Here is a 17,826-nt window from a genome sequence, read left to right on the forward strand (position 1 = left end):
AAAGGACATCATAGTAATTTCATTATCATTGCCCTCAAATTAGACAGTCTAATCAACATTTAGTGGTAATTTAGGGTTATGTTTGCAGTTTGCACAGTAGTTTTCAGTAAATTTGGAAGAAAAAATATTTTTAAAAACAATATCAACTATACTCTTCTTCCTCGTCCTCCTCTCTCCTATGAAAAAGGAAAAATTCCATGGTTATCCAGCTACCAAATCCTATCTCAACTTTTCATTTGGGCCCAATACTTCCCTCCCGAGTCTCCGCCTCCCCTTTAACTCCCTTATAAGTACACCGCCTCCCATTAACAAGTCTCTCTCACTAATCATCACAGAATTCTTGTTAGTTCTTGTTTAGTCACTAATCACCACCACCCTTTAGTTTCTTTCCAAGGGCAAGTCTTTTTCTTGAGTTTTCTTTACCTGGGTTCTTTTTGTTTCTTTTGAGGTTTATTGTTATTTAGACAGCAGCCATGAATGCTCTTGCAGCTACAAACCGTAATTTTAGACATGCTGCACGCATTCTTGGTTTGGATTCTAAGGTTGAGAAGAGTCTTTTGATCCCTTTTAGAGAGATCAAGGTATAATAAAATTTTAACAACGTTTTTTGGGTAGAAAGTATAGGTTCTGTCTTTTTGATATTTTGTTCTGGTTTTTTATCATCAGGTGGAGTGCACAATTCCCAAGGACGATGGAACTTTGGCGTCTTATATTGGGTTTAGAGTGCAACATGATAATGCTCGTGGGCCCATGAAGGGAGGAATTAGATATCATCCCGAGGTGTGTGTGAGATGATTGCGTTTTTTAACTTTCTGTACTAATTTGTGTTTCTTGAAGATTTGATGTCTTATTAGGCCATAGTTGCCCAGTCTGATTTGTCTAGTTAAGGGCAAGTTCGGATTTTTCAAAGGGGGCTTTGTTAAGGTATGGCCGAAACATAGGTGATTATGACATGGAAAGAGAAAAAAGGCCACAATTGATTCAAACCAATCTTAGCTGGGATCTGAATCCTGATTTCATCTGGACGTTTGGAAACAAAGAAGCTTATCAATTTAGTATATACAGATTTACCTTGGTCCTTTACGGGCCTTATGTTGAAAGGAATTTGAAACAGATATTTTTACCAATGCAGTTCCATGGATAAGTAGTTTTAGAAATGGGGTTGATGCTGTTGTTAGTGGTTGCAAATGTTATATAATCTAGAATTGTTTTGGGATGTTCTGTCTTTGTTTGAGCCACATAAACAGAACATGGTTAGGACCTAGGATTATCTGGATAGAACAGCTTTTATATCTTGTGAAGTGTTTGGCATCCTTCTTGACAAAGGATTTCTGCCTACTCATAAATGTTCTAAATCAGATTTCTCCTAGGGTAAAGTTAGCATGGAAAAAAAATTAAAAAATTCATTCATACTTTCCTCTTATTTTATTTCTGCGCCAAATTTTCCAGAGCAAATGTCACCTGAATTATCTTTGCTCTGTTTTATCTTAAACAATTATTGGATTGATTTTGCTTGAAGGATATTAACTTAGAAATTGATGCTGATGCTTTTCCTTATTTTGATCTTGAAAGGTTGACCCCGATGAAGTAAATGCCCTTGCTCAACTAATGACATGGAAGAGTGCTGTAGCAGACATTCCATATGGTGGAGCAAAAGGAGGGATTGGATGCAACCCAGGGGATTTGAGTAAAAGTGAATTAGAACGTCTGACTCGTGTCTTCACTCAGAAGATCCATGATCTTATTGGCGTCCATACGGATGTTCCAGCACCAGACATGGGCACAAATGCCCAGGTACATTCCACTAGTTGATTTTTCACAAGTCTTTTGATGCATTCAATTTATCCAATTTTATTGCTAACAACAATTAGTAATGATGGGTATAACATATGTGAACAGACCATGGCATGGATATTGGATGAGTACTCGAAATTCCATGGTCACTCGCCTGCTGTTGTGACAGGGAAGCCCATAGTAAGTGCTAAAGACTGGCACCTCTAAGTTTGTTTTCTTTTTCAATAATATGTAATAGCCAAAAAGAATGGCTTCTCTCTCCTTATTTCTATTAAATCCATGCCTGTGATGCTAGGATCTTGGTGGATCACTGGGCAGGGAGGCTGCAACTGGTCGTGGAGTTGTTTTTGCTACTGAAGCTTTACTTGCTGAACATGGGAAGTCCATCAAGGGTTTGACATTTGCAGTTCAGGTAAACTTGAAATAATATATAAATCTCAATTTTATTTGCTGGCTACATACCTGCTATTTTTGATACTGTCATGTTGAAAAAAAAAACTTATCAATGAATCATCTAGGGTTTTGGAAATGTGGGGTCGTGGGCAGCTAAGATCATACATGAGAGAGGTGGGAAAGTTATCGCTGTGAGTGACATCACTGGTGCAGTGAAGAATCCAAATGGAATTGATATTCCAGAATTGATCAGGCATAAAGAATCCACCCGTAGTTTGAAAAATTTCCAGGGTGGAGACTCCATGGATGCTAACGAACTGCTTGTACATGAATGTGATGTCCTTATCCCATGTGCTCTGGGTGGAGTTCTAAACAGGTTTAGCATCTTCCTGAAAATTGTTCCTTGTTTTTCAGTTTCTAGTACAGTATTGCATGCTTTTTTTATACTGTCTCATCGTTGGTCGCTAAAGGCTTCTTTATCATGTTTAAACTTCATCATTGCCCTTGTGATTTTTATTTCCTTTAGAAAACCCATGAAATCTTGAGCTGGTCTCATGCATGTCCTTTGAGATAATTTCATCAGAAGTGTAAATTAGATGTTGAGTTGGAAAACTGCTGGTTAGAAATTATTGAGCCTTTTCCATCCGTGTATCCGAAATTTTTTAATATTTTGTTCTTTTAACCATATTGATAAACAACAACTAACTTTTCCTGAACATGGTTGGCCTTTAAAGGGAAAATGCTGCAGATGTGAAGGCCAAGTTCATAATAGAAGCAGCAAACCATCCTACTGATCCAGAGGCAGATGAGGTAGCATTGAATTTGTACTCCTGCTGTCTTCCATGAAAATCAAAAGGAAAAATTATGATTGAAATTATTATTCTGATTTATGAGATGTAAATATTGCAGATTTTAGCAAAGAAAGGAGTCGTGGTGCTTCCTGACATATATGCAAATTCTGGAGGTGTCACTGTCAGCTACTTTGAATGGGTTCAGGTAATGGATTAAAACGAAAGGAAAAGGCATTGCTCTGCTGAGACTGAATACTTGGTATTGCAAAATTTATGAAAAACACTTTATGTTGTATGAGTCCGCATATGACCTGAATTCCTCTAACCTGCTTGTCAAGCATCTAAACTTCAGCAGACTAGCAAATGAAATTAGACAGCAGAGAAGTGAAGCCAAGAACCTCCTGAAACTTTACACTAGTGGCTTGGAAACCACGAATCTGATTCCCAAGCATCTGACGTTTGTGCTTGTTCATTGCAGTGAAATACTGCAATGGTTTCATCTTATTCATCTAGTTTGTGAAGATCTTATCCATCTAGTTAGGGAAGAATAAGCTAGTTTTTTGCTCTTTCTAGTTCATTTAGGTATGCATCTTGGATTGTGCTTGTTATAAGTTTACTTATGAGGGGATTGAGGACATCATCTGGGATCTGTCTTGAACTGAAAATGCAAATTACTAACACCTTGCAAAAGATGCTGAAACAGAATCGTTAATTTTATGGAGCATCTGTTTAACATGCTCCAATTTGTCTAATTTTGCAGAATATTCAAGGTTTTATGTGGGATGAAGAGCAAGTGAACAAGACGCTTCAGAACTACATGACTCGAGCCTTTCATAACATCAAGGTCATGTGCCAGACACATGACTGTAATCTTCGAATGGGTGCCTTTACCCTTGGTGTAAACCGAGTTGCTAGGGCCACTCTGTTAAGGGGATGGGAAGCATAAGCACTCTCCTCAAGTCTCCAGCTCCTTTTGCCTCGTATCTTCTTACAGCTGAAGTTGTTTTGCTCTCATAAAGTCTTCATAGTTTTATATTTGGATTTTAAGTGTATTCATTGAGGGAATTATTTTCTTTTTTTGTTCCCAACTTGAAGCTCCTCCCATCAGCATTTACAAAAATTAGTTGTTACCAGTATTACAACTCTTGATTTTGAGACTGAAAAACATATGTTGTAATCTTCGACTGGCCTTGTGCAACAGTTTATGATATTCAAGAAAATAATTTAGCTAGCTATCATTCTGGCTTGATTTTGCATGAATGGCCATATTTGCAAACCCATCCAATTACGGTGCATGTTATTATTCTGTAAATATTTGGCTATGCGTTTGCTCAAATTTCATGAAACAACAAGATGACTTGTAAAACCTGCTTCAATTCGCTTGGTATCCAAAGTTATCCTGCCTAATGGAGAAATGTTAACATTAATAAATGGTGATCTTCCTTTTCTTGGTGGCAATGTCTTAAAATATTATATTCCCTTTTCATTGATTTGGCCATTTCTTTCAGCAAGAAACATTCAATGCCATTCTCAAACAAAAAATCTGCACATGACTTTACTGACAAAAAAGGCGAGGCAAGATAATCTTCTTTATTAGAGAGCATGGGCTACTTCCCTGCTATCTATCCTCACATTACTACTACCAAGAGAAATAACACACGAAAAGAAAAATCTCTCTTTTAACATCTATGGCATCCATTTCCATTTCTGCTTCATTGCATAGAACCTGCGGTTCTCATCCTCTCATCAAAAAACAACGGCCTCAAGCAAGGACTGCAAGGTCTTTGGGATCAAAGCAGGCGACCCATGCTGTTGCTCTAAATGTTGAAGGCCAAAGAGGTGTTGGCTTATCTGAACAACAGGAGAAGCCTGCTTTAGCCACTGGTGGATCAAATAAGGCCACCGATAAATCGGAGAATGGTTTTTCTGTTCCAAAATTTATCGATGAGCGTTGGAAGAAAGGGACCTGGGATTTAAATATGTTTGTCAGTGATGGCAAGATGGACTGGGATGGTCTCATTGAAGCAGGTGAATGCACTCTACTCCATCTGAAATGTGAAAATCATCAAACCTTTGCCTAATTGAGTTTCTTTATGCATATTTGATTCTGATACATCCATTCTAGTTTAACTAATGCCTCTTCTCTTATAAATCACTAACTAGGAAGGCAAGAGTGTACTGTAAGCCAAATACCATTTCCCGCCAATGATTTTGTACTGTGATTTTTTTCTAATATCTGTTGGCCTTGCAGAAGCAAAGAGGAGAAAAATTATTGAATTGTATCCAAATACATCTACAAATGAAGAGCCCGTGCTCTTTCGGAGCTCCATTATACCTTGGTGGGCATGGCTTAAAAGGTCATATCTTCCAGAAGCAGAGCTTCTCAATGGTCAAAGATCTCTCTTCCAATCCACTTTCTTATAACTTAGTCTTTAAACCATACATGTCTCACAGATTCATCAGTTCTGCAGGTAGAGCGGCAATGGTAGGATTCTTCGCAGCGTATATTGTGGAGGGATTGACAGGGCTTGATATGGTTGGCCAGACAGGAAACTTCATTTGCAAAACGGTACTTTTCGTGACTGTCACTGGCATAATACTTTTTAGGCGAACAGAAGATTTCAAAAACCTGAGAAAGCTGGTTGATGAAGCAACCTTCTATGACAAGCAATGGCAGGCATCATGGAAAGATCAAAATGCACCGAATACTGGTGCTTCTGAGAATGAAGTAAACAAAACGTAGCTAGACAGTTCATATGTATCCATCGCTACCCAATAAACAAAAGGGAGGACTGGAGCAATTAGTACTGTTTTTGTGTACCTCTTTCAATGTCAAACAGCTGCAGCTTCTATATATTTCTGAGTTCCAGCAAAGAAACCTGTTAGTTTTTCAGGAATCCTGATGATTTGATTAAAATTCCTACAGGGAAATCACTTCTTACTTGTTTCTTGCATGCGCCAGGTCACAGTAGCGCTTGACTCGACGAGGGCCCTCCTTTTTTTCTTTTGAGAACCTCTCCCTTCTTAATTAACTGCACTAACAGCAGTTGGCAGTAGCTAGCCAGCCCCGTCTCTGCATCTTCTCCTCTTTCTTAAGCTGCACCAACAGCAGTAGCTAGCTAGCCCTGTCTCTCAGAAGGACAAGAGATTGATGACATGCCACTCACTAGTCACAGTCGTGACAGTCGAGGCATAAACGTAGCCAACCACGCATGTTATTTGATATATGTCTGCAATTAATGACTCTTCAATGGCATGCACCTAACAGTGTTCCATTAAAAAATTCCCATTTCTAATTAAGAATTCAATAATAATAATAGATGTTAACATGAAAAACAAAACTATAATTTCAAAATCATTTTCAATAAAAAAAACAAAATTAATAAGATTTTAAAACCAATCAGATTAAAAACTAAAAGAATTTATATAAAAAATTCTTCACCTTGGTTAAAACAATAAAAAAAGATTAAAAAAAATTCCATCATGTTTTTTTGGTAGAGGGGAATTTTACATTGGAGGTTGATTTTATGAATATTAAACTTATTTTCTTACTTATACAAAATATTAAACTTATTAAATTTTACATTGGAGGTTGATTTTGGTAGAGGGGAATTTTACCTTGTAAAAATGTCATTTTACCCCTTCAATTTTCACCTTGCCGTGCTGGGGAAAAGTATAATTTACTGTGTAATGAATCTGGATCCACCGTGTCTTCCCTTTCAGTGTTTTTTTAATAATTATTATATTTTGTACTAATAGAAAATTAATAGTGTAAATAAGTTTGTTCGGTTGATGTTGAAAAAATATAACCGTAAATTGTTATTTAAAGAGCCCTCAATCAATGCTGGTTCTGGTGAGAGCATAAGCTTAATACCTTAATACCCCTACTGTTTGTGAAAAGACCAAGCGGTCCTGCCGAACCAAAATCCTTAGAACACCAAAAATTCCATGCCACTTCTCGCTTCCCTCCACATCACAAAATCTAAAAAGTCATCAATTTCTTTTATCTAAAAATATTATTAATATGTAAATTAAATACAAAAAGTTACTTTTCTAAAGAGGGAAATTAATTAAATTGTTGTAAGTTGTCCTGTTGAGATGCTTTATAAACAAAGTTAGGGCACGTTACCTTACGGTTAATGCGTTATCACCGCGAGATAAAAGAAACCTTTTGAGTGGGGGATACTGTGCGAAAAATGCCGTCCCTCTCCAAATCGGCATCCTCTCCGCAACCACTCTTCCATCACGACAATTCCGACGCAGAGCGACGCCTTCGCGAGGCAGAGGAACGCCTCCGCGAGGCAATAGAGGATCTGCACCGTAGAAACGCGGTGCATGGTCCTTATCCTCCTTGCGATCACGGACCTGATGAGTCCTGTGCCGCTCATGCAATTGGTAATCTCTGTCAAAGCTTCCTTCTTTCTTATGGTGTTCGCGTCGGTATCGGCATTTTGCTTCGTGCTTTCAAGCTTGCTAAAGGACATTCTTACTCTTCTCTTCTCGACCTCAAGGTATACGGCTTAAGTGTTTCATGGAAGTTTCGTAATTTTGTAGGGGATGTAAAATTAGGGTTTTTTTATTTATTTACTGTGTTATCGGTTGAATTTAGGAGAGAATTCGCATAAAAAATGTTCGAATTTTGGATTAATTTCTTACTGGCAATGGCAGTTTCGTAATTTAAACGATTGGTTTGGTCTATTGTGTTATTGATTGAAATCATCCAGTGGATTTTTGTTGCATTATTTTTGTTGAAATTTTGATTATTTGTTTTTGGGAATTTGCTTAATTTGGTGTAGAAATGGATATAGAGAATGCTTTATTGGCAATGTGTGAGGATTTGGATTTTGTATTGCAGCAACTTGTCTCGGAGAAGGATTTAATAGTGAGAGAGGAGGCTTGTCGTGTTGGGTTACTTTTTGGTGGATTTACTGGATCATATCATGCACTGAGATGCTTTTTGAGGAAGTTTAGAAGGAAAGAAACGCCAATTAATGCGTAAGTTGTGAATGAATGTTTGAAAATTTACTGTATTTTTTTAGTTTATGTTATGATGATTTATAACTGCTTTGATAGAACCTATTCTTTGGTTATGACATTGTTTTGTTTAAGGGGGTGATGGAGCAGATTTTTAGCAGGTTCGGTTGCAGGGTTGTCTGTTTTAGCATTAGATGATTCAAACCGGAGACGTACACTTGCTCTTTACCTCTTGGCTAGGGTAGCTCAGGTATATGAGCACAGTTTGATATTTTATTGGTAAGCTTTTGATCTTTATTTTGCCAGTCTAACACTAGATCCTCTCATCAGTCTGCTTATAATTCTGCAAAATCTAAAAACAAGTTTCATCTTTGGGGAAGTCATTGGAGACATGGAGATGCTTTGCTCTTTGCACTTGCTTGTGCCCAGGTAAATCAAAGTTCACCTTGATGCATGGGACCATGTATTTGTAAGAACATTTCTGTGAAGTCATTATTTAAACCTGCTTATGAAGGCAGGAAATGAGAATTGGTTAAACTGGTAAGGTTTGCAGCCTAGAGACCGGACATGGACCACTTATTTTTATACGGGACAAAGAATTACTGATGTGAGTGGAATAAGAATTGGTGGAGGAAGTGGAGTTGCATCTGAACTATCTAGTTGATACTGAAGCATAAATGGTCAGCCATGTTTGTGTGGGGATGGAACACTGGTTGATCAAGTAAAATAAAGTTAGCCAGATTGGAATGATAATGGAAGATGAATGAGATGATTCAGTAGTAAGATGGGAAAGCAGAGGGTTATACATGTATTTAATTGAATTACAACGGTTACTTGGTGCACGTAGGAGAGCTGGTTTGATGTTTTGGCTTCTTCAAAGACATTGCTACACCAGTGAGGAGTATTGTAGTGCTGGTTGAAGATTTAGCAAAGGCAAGGCGAGGAACTAGAGGGTTTATTAGCAAAGTCAATGTACAATCCTAAGTTGTAGTTTGTAGAGGAAAGCGTGTAGTGATGTTGCTGGCCTTGAAAATAGATAAGGACCTTCTTTGATTAAGTTGGTTGATCGGTGTATAGTTTATGATCTAGGTTCAAGAATGATTATAAGAGAGAAAAATGGCTCAAGTTAGTCTATACGAATCTTTTATGAGAGGAACACTTTTTCAATATTGAGCCTGATTTAAATCCATGAAAAACATGCAAGCTGAGGATCAGCCACCACTTGTTAATTTCTTGTGATGATTTATATACCGGTAATAGTAAAGGTTGTAAAATGCACATCCCTGCCTGCAAAATTTTAATTTCTTTGTTCTCGATGCTTTGAGATAGTTATTTTTTAATCCCATCACCTCTCCATTCATCTGCTTATATATGTTACATAACATTATCATGCCATTTCCATTATTGTTTTATTAATTTCTGATTTTCTTCATGTCTTTAATTATGGTTTTTCAGGTTATGTATGCCTTTATAATGCGCCCTGAGAGCTTGCCAAAAGCATATCAAGACTTCATTCAGAAGACTGGACCAGTTCAAGCGCCTGTATACAAGGCTGTAAAAGAAACTTGTAGAGGTGGCCCAGTGGATGTTGCCTCATTGTCAGCTTTTTTGTCTCGCAGAGGGAAACTGGACTCTGTGAAGTTGGAAGAATTCCCTTCAATTATTCCTTGTTCTGTTGTTCATCCGGGCACAAATTCATGCTTAGCTCAGAATGCTAATGCAGCATCAGCAACGTTCAGGAAAACATTTCCACTTTACTTCTCACTGACTTTTGTACCTTATGTTGTTCTGCACCTGCAGAAGGTAATCTTTGACTCAAGCTGATTCTGTATGATTTTGGTTTTCTTCTTTATTATTCCTTTTGTGTTTGTTATTAATGCTATTATTGCATCTTCAGGCATTTAGGTTGCTAGTGCATTCAAAACTAGAAAAGAACCATTGAAGCAATTAACTAGTTGTGGTCTGCCTAAGCAGAGTCTTGGGAGGGAAACAGGAGGCAGAACTTCATGCTAAAAAAATGAAAAGTTATATTAACAGCTGTTAGAAAATATCTAATTTACAATTTACGGTATATGGAGTTGTGAATAGTTCCACCTCTTAAGATAGCCTCGCATGCTTTTCACATAACAATATATGTCTTGGCCACATTTTTTTTTTATTTTTATGTGGCGGGGATTGTGTTTCTGTTCTGTGAAGGATGATGGCCGTTGTTTTCATTTCTGGAACTAATGTTTCTTTTGTCCTATATTATCCTTTCCTTCTAGTTCATGGATGCTCCTGCTCGGACATGTTGGCTTGCTCTTAGAGATGCTGTTCGCTCAACGACATTCTTATCTGCATTTGTTGGAATTTTTCAGGTAGCTGTTAACTCATTTGAGTTTTCTTATGTTAAAATGGTGAATATGTTCTTAGTAGTTTGTGGATGATGCAAGGGGGTGATATGCCTTCATCGAAAAATATCGACAAGAGACCACAAACTTGTATATTGGATCGCAGGTGGAATATCTGCCCTTTCTGTCCTACTGGAGAAAAAATCTAGACGTGCTGAACTTGCCTTGTATGTTCTTCCAAGGGCTGGAGATTCACTGTGGTATATTTTAGTGAACCACCACCTGCTTCCAAACATTAAGAACGCTGAGGTATTACTTTTGTACAATATGGCCTTCTTGCATTGGCTCAACAAACTCAATTCCAGATACAGATATCTATTTTACCTACTTTATTCTGGATGATGCTAGCTTCTACTTGATGCTCCCTGTTAATTTTCTGTTTATGATGCTATCCATTATCAGGAAAAGGCAATGGCATGAATATGCTCCACTAAATCAGCTGATTGGCATCTCTTTTGAGTTGCACCTCTCTTTTTGTATTTTGCTATTGGTAAAATAGGATCTCTTCTCCTTGTCAAAAAAAAAATAAAAGTTCAACTGAGTGGTACAGTTGCAATTTGTAACTGTAATTAAAGAGGTTATTTCACAGCCGGGAGACAAACAGGAGTCAATTAATGGTTTGGGTTTGGGCTATGCATGTTTTGTTTTGCACACAATTTATGTTTTGTTCACAGCCGGGGTTAACAAATTGATTTGCCCAAGGGTTGCTTCAAATGTGTACGAACACTCACAGAGACTAAAACTTAATGACCCCCTTGAACGATGAATGCCACAATTGTTTTGCATGCTTTCCTGAATCAATATTTGAACTTATTTGGCTGAGTGAGACTCTGGTTTGGTGATTTTGCAGGTGGCCCTATTTTGTGCATGCATGGGAGGAGTTATGTATTACTTGGAACATGAACCAGACACCATGGCTCCATTCTTGAGAGGCCTGATCCGACGCTTCCTTGCTAGTAGAATAAGCAATCCGGGTGGTCCATCGAGTCGGAGTGCTTCTTACACGTATTTACAGACTCTTGATGCCATCAAGAAGCCAAAATTACAGGAAAGTAGAGAGGCTGAAGCTTCAACTTCTCAGGAATACAATCTTGAATCCATTGAAGGGCTCTAATCTTCTCCGGTGGCCCATTATTCTTTCATGATTCAATTCAAGCATTTGTTATAAAGCAGACGCTTTCTGCCCAATATATTAGAATAAATTGCAAGGGGATTAATGATATTCGATGTCTTGGAGTTATGATCCACTTGCATGTACCGAGAGTAGATTGTGGTTTCATCTAGATACAGGCATTGTTGTCCTTGTAAGGCCTTTCCCTTCAGAGAGCTTGTCGAGGAATAGAAAATGAAGTTAGGGAGCAACTTGTAATGATTCTGGTAACGAATTTCCTATTGTAAATAAAACACTCCCTCCTCGCGCTTTCTCTTTTCTGTGCTTGAACATTTTCTGTAATCTCAACATTGAAATGACCATCAGTAATTCAATTTGCTTTATGTCAATTTGGTGGTTGCTCAGATCTTGGTCAGCTCTACTCTGTCTCTGCTCCTTGTTGCAGATTTTTTTTTTGAATTTAGCCATTAAAAAAGGCTTAAGATTTCTTGTACTTCCACGGTAATTCCTCCTCTTCTCTATGCAGCAACCACCTGCATAACTCTTACTTGCCAAAACATCTCATAGCAGCAGCGGCACTCTACACCACTACGGATCTAAGGTTGCTCGAGGCATCTCAAACCGGAAATGCAGCGCCCTAGCACCAGTTACCGAGAGAAAATCCACTCATCCTCGACAAAATTGCAATATTCTCTAAAGAAAATCCCTCACACATTGCTTCGATTGGCGCCCTTGTTGACTTTGTTAAAGAGATATTAAGACTAAAACCAGCGTTTACCAGAGAATTAAATCAAGAAGGCTTCAGTGCAGTGCACATGGCAGCAGCCTGCAGCCGTGTAGAGATTGTGAGGTTGATTAGAAGGGAAATAACAGCTTACTCCTCTTCATTAGGCATCCATCAAAGGAAGGGCAGAGGTAATAAGTGTAATGCTTTCCAGTTGCCCTGATTGTATTGAACATTTGACTATTCAAAAAGAGACTGCTTTGCACCTTGCTATCAAGAACAACCTATTTGAAGCAATTAAAGCACTGGTGGATTGGATCAGAGAAATGAACAGAGAAGATACCATCAACGGTCTCCTGAAAAAAACCAGAGTGCTAAGTTATAGAATTAGAAAAAAACAAAAAAAAAGTTTGTGTGTGTGTGTATTCAAATACATTTGTTGTTATTATATTTGTAAAGGATAAATTAGTTTTTTTTTTTTTTAATTTTAGATGCATAATAAAATAATTTAAATATCATTAAAAGTAAAAAAAATAAAAATTGGGATCCATGGATTTTTTAGTTTTTACCGCTTTGACTTTACAGTATAATGGCTAAATCATCATTATTAAAAAACAATTAATAGGTTTATTGTTTATTTTATTTAACTAATGACTTTATAGTTGTAATTAATCTAAATTTAAATGACAAGCATTCAATAATTTTATAAATATAAATATAATTAAAAATAGATATGGTTGGTGTTCTTGCACCAGTAAGTTAAAGGTATTACATATTTTGTATGTTATGTGTGATTTTTTTATATTTAAAATATTATTTTTCATGATGATATTAAAAGCATTGTATTGTTTTTTTCTCAGTTGTTAGAGCAGCTTCAACCGAATAGTTAAATGAGAAATCGAATGTCCTTTGTCTTTTATTTCTTTATTGTTTGCATTCTAACGGAGAAGCTAAACAAATAGCTAAAATAGCAATTTGTTTCCTTAACAGTCATTTCTATATTTAACTGTAGAAATGACCAAAATGATAATTGCTGGCCAACAACTATTTTTATAGCTGTTAGCCAATAGTTTTTTTAAAAAAAATATAGAAAAAATTTTCTATAAATACATGAAAAAAAAACTTGTAGTTTTAAATTTTTGTATTGCCTCACTCTTTTCTTAAATTTAAAAAAAACAAGAATCAATTATTTTCCGGTTAATTATTAACATCGGTTGTGTTAATTAGCTAAAATTAAAAGGTATGATTATTTAAAAGTTTTTTCTATTTTCTTTTTTATATCTCTTGATTTTTTAGACTTTTTGTTGTTAATCTAATATTTGTGGTGATTTTTATTTCTTTATTATTTTATGTTTTTAATATGAGTTAAGGAAGACAATTTAAATTTACTTTTAAAAAATTAAATCTTTAACAATAACATATAAAACTTAAAATTAAAAATATTCATATAAATAAATTTTAAATTATATTTTTTAACTTTCATATTACTTCATTAATTTTATATTACTTTTATAAATTACTCATATTAATTATATAATTAATAACATCATAATTATATTATATATAAAATATCTAAATTAATTATATAATTATATTAAAATTAATTTAACATAAAATATATTAAAATATAAATGACTTTTCTAAATAACTTTTTATTATTGGAATGCACATAATTCAAAAGGCTATATTTACACTATTTAAAAAATCATTTTTTTCATTTGGCTCTTCAATATAGCATTTCCCATTAACGATGCTTTTAAGTGCTAGTGTATAACAGAACAATATCTAGATTTTAGTGAATTTTTTTTTTCCTTTTTTTTTCTCTCCTCACTTCATATTTCATGCCTGCAATTCTAAAAATCAAAAGATGTCTTATTGGTTTGTGTTCGTATTAATTTTGATTTTTTATATATTTTTTAAGATAATTTTTTTTAATTTTATCTCTTATTATTTTATTTTATTTTTGTGTTCAATTTGGTCTTCATTATTTTAATTTTATTTTTCTTGATTTTTATTAAATTTTATCCTTTAATATTTTATTTTATTTTATTTCTGCATTCAATTTGATCTTTATTTTTTTAATTGTTATTTTTATTTTTTTTAATTCAATTTATTTTTGAATTTAGTCCCTCGTTATTTTTCTTTCATTTATTTTTTATATCATATTTGATTCTTATTATTTTAATTATTATTTGTTTTTTTTTAATTTTAGATGATTAAAAAATTTTATTTTTAATTTTCTCATATTTACCTTTTATGAAATAATTATGATCTCATTATTTAGATTATAAATTTTACAGATTATCTAAATTTATCTAAATTTAACTTTGATATTTTTTTTCTTTCCAATTTTATCATCAACATTAGGTTTTGGACCTTGAGTTTTGTGATTTGTTTTTTACTTTTTTATGTATGATTATCCCGATTTTATATTTCAAAATATAGAGCAATAAGTTAATTGAGGTTAACTTTGGTTTTTTATATATTTTTTTTAAATTGATATTTTTTCATGATCTTCTTTTATCATTTAGTGTTTTTGAAAGTTGACCTTAATTATTTTATTTAATTTTTTTGTATAAGGTTATCTGGTGGCATGATTGAATTATAAATTTTAAATTAGATTTTTTTAAAAAAAAATAAATGATTTTTTTAGTTTGTTTTTCATTGATTATTGAGGTTTTAATTTTTTTTATTTATAAAGTTTTCGCGTGTTCTCATTTAAATTTTTTTTATCAAATAAAATTGTTAGAATCTCTTGAAAAACTTTAAAAGGATTTTTTTATAATATTAACAAACACTTATTTTTCTTGATTAATCACTGATTTAAAAGGCATCTATTTGTAGCAATTAAATCACTGGTGGATCAGAGAAATGAACAAAAAAGATACCAACAACGGTCCCCTAAATCAAGCCTGAGTGCTAAGTTATGGAATTGGATTAAAAAAACATTAGTTTATATATGTGCGTGCGCGCATATTAAAACACACTTGTTATTATTATATTTGTAAAGGATAAATTTGGTTTTTTAAATTTTAAATACATAATAAAATAATTTAAATATCTTTAAAAGTACAAAAATAAAATTAGGATCCATGAATTTTTTAGTTTTTACTGCTTTGACTTTACAGTATAATGACTAAATCATCATTATTAAAAAAAAAATAGGTCTATGAATTTTTTATTTAACTAATGACTTTATAGTTATAATCAATCTAAATTTAAATGACAAGTAATTTAATAATTTTACAAATATAAATATAATTAAAAAATAGATATGATTGATGTGCTTGCAATAGCAATTGAAAGGTGTTATATATTTTGTGTGCTAATGTGATGTGATTTTTTTTATAAATATTTTTAAATTAAGTAAAATTATTGAATCTATTGACTGTTTCTTATATATTTTTTGCTCTTTTAAAAAGACTATTATACCCTGCACATCCTTTTATTATACTAGGAAAAACTTGACCCGCCCGTATCATAACACCAACCAATCTACTAGTTAAGAACTAAAGATTGTCTGGCCGAGCAGCTTAGCGAGTAGAATGCAGACAATTTTGAATTGTTCGTTCAATTAATTTCAGAATTAATTGTATCTTGTTCAGACTAATAAATATAATTAAAATTACAATTAAATCTACTAATAGAAAACCAAAGTAACTATTTATAGTGGATGCGAAGAGCTAAATAAACTCTTTTTTTTTTTTTTAATCCATGTATTCCTAAAATACTTTCCTAAACTCCTTTGTTGAAAGATACGAAGATAAGCAGTAAATACTAATTGAATTTTTTTTATTAATTGTTTAAGAATCATTATCATTATAAATTATAAACATCACTCAGCAAAAATAGAGCTATAACTCATAATCTAAACCTTTAGAAAGTGTATTTCCAATCAAAAAACCTCTGAGTATATGTCAATGCACATGTAAAATTCACATCAGCATGAAAACAAAGACTCGAAGAAACTAATATATATTTTTTCACGATCCCAAGTTGCCTGTTTATGGTAGGAAGAGGTGAGAAACACCACACAGCTTATTATTGAAAGTTCATCTTAGCCATTCCAGCAAAAAAAAAAAATTTTGGGGGGGGGGGGGGACTGAAAAGTCGATGAAGATTCCTTGCAGGTTATAGAACTGATCCATGGCAATGACAATAATAACTCGGGCTTTCTGGAAGTGAATGCCAAAAAAGAAGCTGGCCTCACTGCCCTCGATGTGCTAGTGATGCCCAAGCGAGGCAGGTGACAGAAATTGCAGACATTCTTCGGGATGCTGGAGCTATGACAGTAAAAGATATTATCTGTTCTCGCAATTCTTCGTTTCAATCTGTCAATCAAACCTTAGTAAGCATCCCTACTGCATCAGAGAGTAAGTCGAGCATCTCAAGCTACTAATTTGGTGGAGTACGTCAAATTCAAGAAGGGTAGAGATTCTCCCAGCGAAGCTCGGGGGTGCACTGTTATTTATCGCAGTTCTGGTTGCAGCTGCAACATTTCAAGTTGGAGTTAGTCCTCCATGAGGAGCTTGAAAAGATAGTTACATAGCTGGCCAAAACAACAGCACCGAATCCTTCATTAAAAAATCACACTATGCGGGAGAGGCAGTCATGGCCACGTCCGATCCAACTGCATTTTATCTCTTCGTGCTTTTCAACTCGGTAGGATTTTCTGTCTCTCTTTCCATGATCCACATCCTCACAAGCAGGTTCCCCTTGCAATTTGAGCTACAAATATGCATGGTTGCAATGTATTTCACTTATAACACAGCAGTAACAAGCATTTTACAGGATCATGTCAAGCTCTATGTCGTTTTAACCACTTCGATCTTGTCTACAGTTACACCAATAGTAGCCAGGTTCATAAGACTAAATGCAAAGAGGGTTAAAGATAGCATAGCAAGCATGGTTTATAGATTCATTTGAACATTGAATGATAGAAAACAATATGTGAAATCTGGAAGCTTGTGTATGAATGTTTGATCCTTATGGTGTTCATCAGTTCCTCATCATGTAAGCTTGGTTTTGGTGTGTACAATCTTTTGCTTGTATAATTAATGGTAGCACCGTGCTATGTTCCCCTTATCCGTTTCCCTTGTCTTTACAAGCTGCTTTTCTAAGGGAATGACGTGGTAAGAACAGGATAAGCTATCTTTCTACATATTTAAAATAACGCAGTTGAATATGAAAGCTTTTCAAGGCTGACCTACTGTTTTAATTGGACAATCAATCATTTATAAGACAGCATGCATGTTTGCTACATGATGAATCCTACCTCACACCTCAACTATAGCTTCTGTTGAGCATCCCCAGTCCCCCTAGACCACCAGTGCTATGACTTTGAGCTGTTCTAATTGGTGTAAGGTTCTGATTTAGATTCCAAAACCTGTTATACTGGCTCTAAGGTGCTTCTGAGGAAACACCTGCTCTCTCCAGTGCTCTAATGCTGCTCTTGATTTTGTTTTTGAAAGTTCTGAAAAAAAGCCACTTAATTCTTCCGTTTTTCATGGAGCTAAGCTTAAAATTTGAAATACTAATGTTGCGAAGAGACAGAAGAGCAAGTAGTTGGCTTCCTCTCAAGGTAAGGATTTTTCCGCTAGCAGGCTTAATGAATTCTGATGAATGACCTTGTAGCAGGATTGGTTGGCT

At 34.7% G+C, this 17,826-nt stretch overlaps 3 protein-coding genes and 1 pseudogene across 3 annotated transcripts; all 4 read left to right on the top strand.

Moving 5' to 3' along the window:
- The first annotated feature begins 136 nt into the window (after positions 1-136).
- Positions 137-4,234, top strand: LOC105136621 (glutamate dehydrogenase 2). The gene is made up of 9 exons (XM_011042028.1): positions 137-581; positions 667-780; positions 1,573-1,794; positions 1,900-1,974; positions 2,090-2,206; positions 2,313-2,563; positions 2,922-2,997; positions 3,097-3,183; positions 3,739-4,234. Exons 1-9 carry the CDS (start codon positions 474-476, stop codon positions 3,922-3,924), a joined length of 1,236 nt encoding a protein of 411 aa, XP_011040330.1. The 5' UTR covers positions 137-473; the 3' UTR covers positions 3,925-4,234.
- Positions 4,235-4,303: 69 nt separating this feature from the next.
- Positions 4,304-5,921, top strand: LOC105136620 (uncharacterized). Its single transcript, XM_011042027.1, has 3 exons — positions 4,304-5,006; positions 5,230-5,367; positions 5,450-5,921. Exons 1-3 carry the CDS (start codon positions 4,667-4,669, stop codon positions 5,719-5,721), a joined length of 750 nt encoding a protein of 249 aa, XP_011040329.1. The 5' UTR covers positions 4,304-4,666; the 3' UTR covers positions 5,722-5,921.
- A 1,212-nt stretch (positions 5,922-7,133) lies between these two features.
- Positions 7,134-11,852, top strand: LOC105136622 (Mitochondrial import inner membrane translocase subunit Tim17/Tim22/Tim23 family protein). Its single transcript, XM_011042029.1, has 8 exons — positions 7,134-7,489; positions 7,834-7,973; positions 8,103-8,202; positions 8,283-8,381; positions 9,408-9,755; positions 10,217-10,309; positions 10,385-10,591; positions 11,193-11,852. The coding sequence occupies exons 1-8, from the start codon at positions 7,175-7,177 to the stop codon at positions 11,454-11,456; spliced, it is 1,566 nt and encodes a 521-aa protein (XP_011040331.1). The 5' UTR covers positions 7,134-7,174; the 3' UTR covers positions 11,457-11,852.
- LOC105136663 (uncharacterized) lies at positions 11,809-12,767 on the top strand (annotated as a pseudogene).
- The last annotated feature ends 5,059 nt before the right edge of the window (positions 12,768-17,826 follow it).

The sequence above is a fragment of the Populus euphratica genome, unplaced genomic scaffold (assembly GCF_000495115.2).
Source record: "Populus euphratica unplaced genomic scaffold, PopEup_1.0 scaffold133.1, whole genome shotgun sequence".
Taxonomy (NCBI): Eukaryota; Viridiplantae; Streptophyta; class Magnoliopsida; order Malpighiales; family Salicaceae; genus Populus; species Populus euphratica.

Coding starts and splice junctions, on each gene's coding strand:
- LOC105136622 (XM_011042029.1), top strand. CDS start 7,175: ATGCCGTCCCTCTCCAAATCGGCATCCTCTCCGCAACCACTCTTCCAT. Junction 8,203..8,282: donor TCTTGGCTAGGGTAGCTCAG/GTATATGAGCAC, acceptor TCCTCTCATCAG/TCTGCTTATAATTCTGCAAA. Junction 10,310..10,384: donor CATTTGTTGGAATTTTTCAG/GTAGCTGTTAAC, acceptor GGATGATGCAAG/GGGGTGATATGCCTTCATCG.
- LOC105136620 (XM_011042027.1), top strand. CDS start 4,667: ATGGCATCCATTTCCATTTCTGCTTCATTGCATAGAACCTGCGGTTCT. Junction 5,007..5,229: donor GGATGGTCTCATTGAAGCAG/GTGAATGCACTC, acceptor TTGGCCTTGCAG/AAGCAAAGAGGAGAAAAATT. Junction 5,368..5,449: donor AGAAGCAGAGCTTCTCAATG/GTCAAAGATCTC, acceptor TCAGTTCTGCAG/GTAGAGCGGCAATGGTAGGA.
- LOC105136621 (XM_011042028.1), top strand. CDS start 474: ATGAATGCTCTTGCAGCTACAAACCGTAATTTTAGACATGCTGCACGC. Junction 2,564..2,921: donor CTGGGTGGAGTTCTAAACAG/GTTTAGCATCTT, acceptor TGGCCTTTAAAG/GGAAAATGCTGCAGATGTGA. Junction 3,184..3,738: donor GCTACTTTGAATGGGTTCAG/GTAATGGATTAA, acceptor CTAATTTTGCAG/AATATTCAAGGTTTTATGTG.